This window comes from Lepisma saccharinum, chromosome 4, assembly GCF_977018435.1.
Source record: "Lepisma saccharinum chromosome 4, izLepSacc3.1, whole genome shotgun sequence".
NCBI classification, from domain to species: Eukaryota; Metazoa; Arthropoda; class Insecta; order Zygentoma; family Lepismatidae; genus Lepisma; species Lepisma saccharinum.
In genome coordinates this window covers 96,715,803-96,722,053 of record NC_139232.1, presented here as the reverse complement: position 1 = coordinate 96,722,053, position 6,251 = coordinate 96,715,803, and the positions used below count along the sequence as shown (strand labels likewise).

The 6,251-nt window shown below is 37.5% G+C and overlaps 1 protein-coding gene across 3 annotated transcripts in view; it reads right to left on the bottom strand.

The window, feature by feature from the left end:
• LOC145986651 (scavenger receptor class B member 1-like) overlaps positions 1–6,251 on the bottom strand; it is a 74,095-nt gene that overhangs the window by 6,882 nt on the left and 60,962 nt on the right. For all 3 annotated transcript variants that reach the window (XM_083120923.1, XM_083120925.1, XM_083120924.1), the window contains 2 exons: positions 2,826–2,944; positions 1,163–1,291 (listed from right to left, as the gene is read on the bottom strand). In XM_083120923.1, coding sequence (XP_082977049.1) covers positions 1,163–1,291; positions 2,826–2,944 — 248 coding nt within the window. The remainder of the gene's footprint in view (positions 1–1,162; positions 1,292–2,825; positions 2,945–6,251) is intronic.

Sequence of the window (6,251 nt, the reverse complement as noted above, 5' to 3'; positions counted from 1 at the left end):
TAATCAGAATAAATGTTACATGCAGAGCTTGCTGTTGCACATCAAACTGAAATTGTCAAGTATAATATCTTTATATGCAAGGGTTATAATACACCAATATATATGTGTGTATCTTATGTTAAAATTACCAAACTTTATTATCATGTATTTCTATTTGATATGTCCTATACTACTTGTACAAAATTGTAGTCCTTGGATGCAAATGAATCATATCATATCATATCAATGTAGAACCATCGTCACTAACATTCAGAGAATAATAAGAACTAGGCCTATAATTTTGAGTGACAATGTGCCTCCACTGGGAATTCAACCCTGTGCTCCTTGATTACAAGGTGACAGCATTCCCAGTATGCCATTAGAGAGGCCCACAAATCTTAAAAGTTCCCATATATGAGAAGCACTCCTTCAAAATGAACTAAATGGACTTTCAGCAGGCCCGTAGCCAGGCAGTGCCGCTAGCCCCTTTGACATTAGGCAAAACTATTTTGTATTCTAATTTGTTTGAGGTGAAGAGTGATAATGTAGACAAAATATATTAATTTGTTCACAACTTCGTTCGTTCATCTTGTTTATGAGCAGAAGTCTAAGCAGTGGCAAGTGTTTAGAAGATTCTCTAGACTTTAGAAAGTTTTTTCATAGGGAGCCTTCTTTATCTGTACCTTCCCTGCCCCTGCTGCAGCCTCTCGTTTGACAGTAATCTGTGACTTGGATGTCATTATCCACATTCCTTCCGCATGTGCGTCAAATGTCAACCGATTCTAAGTTTTATTGCTTTGGCCAGGGGTGGAATGTACGGTAGGCACTATGATTGAAGTGAATATTGTACACTTTAACTTCTGTGTCATCAAAAATAGTATGGAGTGCGTATTAAGAGATGGTGTCAGTAGCAGTCATTAGCACTTCAAGAGATGTTTTAGAAGATATAGAAAAATAAACTGTAGTATTCGTATGATATTTTTAAATTTTATATGTTAAATTAATTTAATGGCCCCTGACACACATAATTTACCCTCATTTAATACTATTAAACTTTTAAAAAATGGACTTTGTTTACAAAGCCCCCCCTCCCCCTCATAACCCATGAGCTCCCTCTGGAGGTCAGTTCTAGCTACGGGCCTGACTTTCTGTGAACTTGTTGAAGAAATGACAGGATACTCACCTCCTCAAACCAAACAACAGGCAATATTGTATCATTCTTGAAGGCTCTAACATGTGATATTCCATCCACTTTCCTAGCAACAACATTCAGCTGCAATCGCGATTTTACTGCAAGGGGAATTCCAAATTTCTGAAAGCCAATAAGATAAAATATAATAATTATACGAGATCATGCTGTCTGAACATTAAAAATATTCATGCAAATACTACATACTAAACCTTTTACAGACCTAGCATTATTATCTTGTATTATTTCCCTTCCACTCTCATCCCAAGGCACCTGTACAGCACACTTGTTGATATAGTGAACATAGCAGATCCTTTATTTTTTTGGTGCATGTTAATGTTTTGATATACTTCACTATATTATTATTATAAAAAAATTAAAAAGTAAAGTGCTCCCCTGTGCTTTGCACTATGCCATGAATGAGTATAGGGGGTGTGGAGTTAGGACCCCACACTTTCTTGATCACAGCAAAGATAAGGGTGATGTGATCAGCACCATGACTCTGGTGAATCGCAGCACTATCAAGTGAGGCGTGTGAAAACTCTTAACACCAAAATCAGTAGGTCTATATGATACACATGGATGTGCCCTATATTCAAAGAGCATGAGAGAACCTTTCATTTTGTGATAAATAAAATTATAACATATTTATGCAGAAAGTACCTGATGGACCTATTCCACCTTCTGCAATATTCTCAATTCTTGGATTGTTTTACGTCAATGTAATTCATAATGTTGTTTTGACTCATAATTATTATTTGTATATATTTTTTTCATTTTTAATATAAATTTCTACCAAGATTTGAATGATAAAAATATATTTATTTCTATTTTGTTTATTTTATCACTTTTCTGCCTCTAAGAGTATTTGCAATGATAGCATGTTTCATGATTTGATGAAGGAACACTTACAAAAGAACATCCATGCCCATGTTGGAGCATGATTGAAATTTTTCTGTGCATGAAAAACAACACATTACAAACATGATGGGTGCAGTGAATGAACAGAGTGAGAGAGTTTATTGATGCTGAAGCACTATATAAGAAACTAAGATAACTGAAAAGCTGAGACAATCATTGCTGTGCAGACCTCCATGGGGGTGTGGTTATCACAGCATGAAATGATCCCAGGGGTACCGAATTCGAATCCTAACATGGGTATGGGTGTTCTTTGCAAGTGTCCCTTCATCAATTACATCATCTTGCTCATCCTCATCTTCGTGATTAGCCAACAGTGGCAGAAAAGTGATGTTAATTAACAAAATTCAAATTAAGTCAGACATAAAAATGGGCCATCAGGGAGATACAGTCGATTTTTTCACCTTTTGAGCTTCAGAGACAATATACCCTATCGAGAGTACAAAGTGTGATCCTGTGTGTGTGTATGTGTGTGTGTACTGGGAAAAACAGGACCTGGTCACCTTCTCCACAAAGTAGCACACCCTGTTGGTCCCCCCCCCCCTTTTCTCTCTGTCTCCACCTCAGCTGCATCCATAACTGTTCAAGAACCAATGAACATGATTTTTATTTTAGAGGCTATCAGATGTCTTGCTACATCCCTAACTGAATATTCAATGTAACATCTCACCAACAAAGGGGTACTCTCCTTTTAATTAGTGCATGGAGATTATTAATATATTATGTGGAGAATACTTACATACTGGACGTCCAGATAAAACTCATGATCCTCCTTTTTTGGATGAAGGCCATCTATTGTCTCTAGCAAAGAAGGGTCCCCAAGATAATAGTGAGGAAATGAAACAACCACTGGTGCACCTGTCAGAAACAAACAGAGAATAACTGTGTTTATTTTGCTTTGGTTTGATGGATGTTTAATAATGTACATTGAATTATTTACAGAAGTATTGTTATTTTGAATATATGCCAGTTTGAAATTCATTGCTTTGCTGCCTACCAGCCAAAATTTTACAGTTTTGAGAGGTTCAGCACTTGTAAGGGGATCGCAAGCGGGTAGAATATTTTACCTCCATGTTTAGAAGTAACTAGTTTTTTATTATACAGTTACAAGTAACAGTTACTTTTTGAGGAATTATAACTAACTACCTTTAAAAGTAACTACATATAACTGTAAAAAGTTACTTTTTCTGCAATAGAAGTAATGTTGTCAACAGTTACTTTACGACACAAATTGTTAACTGGAAAGTTTATAACATGAGGGAAGAGCTAAATTTGGCAACTCACTTTTCAACTATGTGCCTTCTTTGAATGGTCAAGATTTTCACGAAATCATCTGAGACAAGAAGCTGACTTTGTTGCATGCTAAATTAGATACTACGCTTTTATAGTGTGTTATGGTCATGGAAATCCTCAGGATTTTTTCCAGGGGGGGGGGGCAATAAAGGATTTTTTTCAGGGGGGAACAAAGCACATTTCCCCCCATAATTTATTGCCCCCTCAAGAAACGCTGATTCAGTTTGAAGTTATGTTCCTGCAATGCCCATGCAATAATTAACTTACTTAACCGAAATGAAATTATATATGCGAAATATGTAATTTTTTGTTGACTTTCATTTTCCATGGGGGTGTGACCCTATTGCCCCCCTCCCCTGCCGGACGTCTATGGTTATGGTAAATGTTGAAAATGAATTATGGTAATATAGCAGACCAGTACTGTGACGTCACGAAAGCTGGCGCATCGCGGCCAGTGTCGCATGCTACACGATGCTTATGTAAAATTTCAAATAATTTATCTGCCAAGACTGTAATGTGTCATCTGCTAGTGGCGCGATCTTTATATTTTTCTTGTGATTTTTAGCTAAGCGATACATTTTTGCGTTTTGTCTGCTGTGCACGTTCTTTGTGTTTTACTTGTTCAATTTCAACAAATTAAATTGTTACAGTAAAACAATGCCAATATAATACTACTTTCTCGTTTTGTTCTTGGACGATTGGATACTACACGGGTAATTCCGATGAATATGAGAAGTGCTTACGCCCCGGGGGATTAACTAAAGTAAGGTTAACAGATAACGCAGTTGTTTCAATTTTTGAGTTTGTGCCGATTTGGAAAAATGAGTTTTATAGGATCTGTTTCTGTGTATTTATCTTGGCTGTAAAACCGATTGGTCTAATTTATTCTTGTTAATCATGAAGACAGTGGAGATCAAGTTAGTGCGTTGCTTACGAAACATTCGAGCTCCTTATGGAAGGACAAACAAAATGTTCTGTCCGACATCAAGTAGCAGGGAAATCTAATTCGGGTCTCTTGGCGGCAGATATTCTAACCTCTGGGCCACTGTAATTTCCGAAACAATCACGTAACTTTTTCTTTCTCCTTTAATAGAGGGGGTCTCAAATATTTATGGATAGTGATTTTTCGGTGTTACTTTTCCCAAAATTTGAGTTTTTAAAAGTCTTGTTTTGAGGAAGGTTTTCAATCTATGCTTATTCTTTTCATTTCACTGCAAGACTTGAGGTACAGAATTTTAATCAACTTATAGCTACGGAGGACTTCAAAGTAAAGTGTTGTCAAACAACTTTTGTCCTAGTTATAACCTTTATACTATTACCCACATAACATTGAATGAGGGATGACATTTTTGTCTCTTCATATTTGAGAAATATGCAGAGGCGCAACCAGGAATTTTTGTCTGGGGGTAGGGGGCAAGTACCAGGATAAATTTACCAACAATAATAACGTTATTAGTAGTAGTAGTAGCAATAGTTATAGCAGTAGTAGTAATCAAAGACGTTATTATACTCGTAAATTACGCAAAAAAGGGGTGGAAGTAGTTGGAACAAACGATTTGAAATATTTTTTTCAAAACGTTCAATTTCACATTAATAATGGAAAACAAGCGTAATCCACCTCAGTGGCCGTGCGGTCTAAGCTTTGGATTCCGATTGCGGGACAGCATGGGTTCGAGTCCGTCTGGGTTCAGTATCTGGGTTTACAGCCTGTGTATAGGACCGGTGACAACCCACCATCGTGAGAAAATTGGGGAGCTACGAGTGAGTAGCGTAACCCGGTCACGGATATCTCGTATAACGGCTAGGGGTTCGACGTGTTGACCACACGTCACCCCATTACCGGTTGAAGATCTCCACACAGGATTGTGGGAGGGAGACTGGCAGTCAGGAGATAGGCCAAGACCCTTACGGGCTGTAGAGCCACGGGTTATTATTATATATTATTATAATGGAAAACAAGCGCATAAACTGTATTCTTGAAAGACAGAAAATGCTTGATAAATGCATTCCGAATATAATATTTTCTTACATATAACATTTATAACTTTCATATATATGTTTTACACATGCAACATGGAGCGACGTAAGATAAGAAAATACACATGCAACATGCTAACACTAAATTGCGTACGTATTCAAAGTTTCTTTAATACGTGTGTGTGTGTGTGTGTATTATTTACATAATCGATTCAACCATTTCATAATAAACCAACAGCAAAAATTATGTAAATTCTCTCAAATGTAGACGCTCCTTTTCCTCAAAACAATTGTTCATGCATTTAAGAAAAAATCAATTGAGAGAACTCTTACTTCTCTCTGGTAATTTACAATGCATGACAGAAAACAATAATAAATTGAGAGCGAAGCGTGATATGCAGAGATATGCAAACTGAAAACAATATTGATTTCATAGGGCGCAGATCATTGCACGGAGCGCCATGGCATTCTCTCTTTTACAACTTTTTTCATTTACATCATTCGGCGCCCATGGCCGACTCCCGCCCGACTCTGAATTTGAAAAGAATAACACAAGAAGGCATTGCGAGAGAAGCGAGCAAGAAAATTTTACGAAATGTATTTTTATTTACATAAAATTTGAAATCGAGGAGGCAATTGTACCTCTATGATGCCCCCCGTACGTGCCTTTGGTCGTCAATGTCCCTAGAATTGATTTCCGCCCAAGGTTGTGGAGAGGGTAATGCCCCACCCAACTTGTGGTTGCACCACTGGAAATAGGACAGGTGACTGAAAATTTTAAAATTAGGTATACGAAAACTCAGGGACGTCGTTAGGGGAGGCACGCGGGGGCACTGGCCCCGGCAAACATCTACGTGGCTCCGGAAAACTGTTCTGTATTTGCTGGAAATTTTAC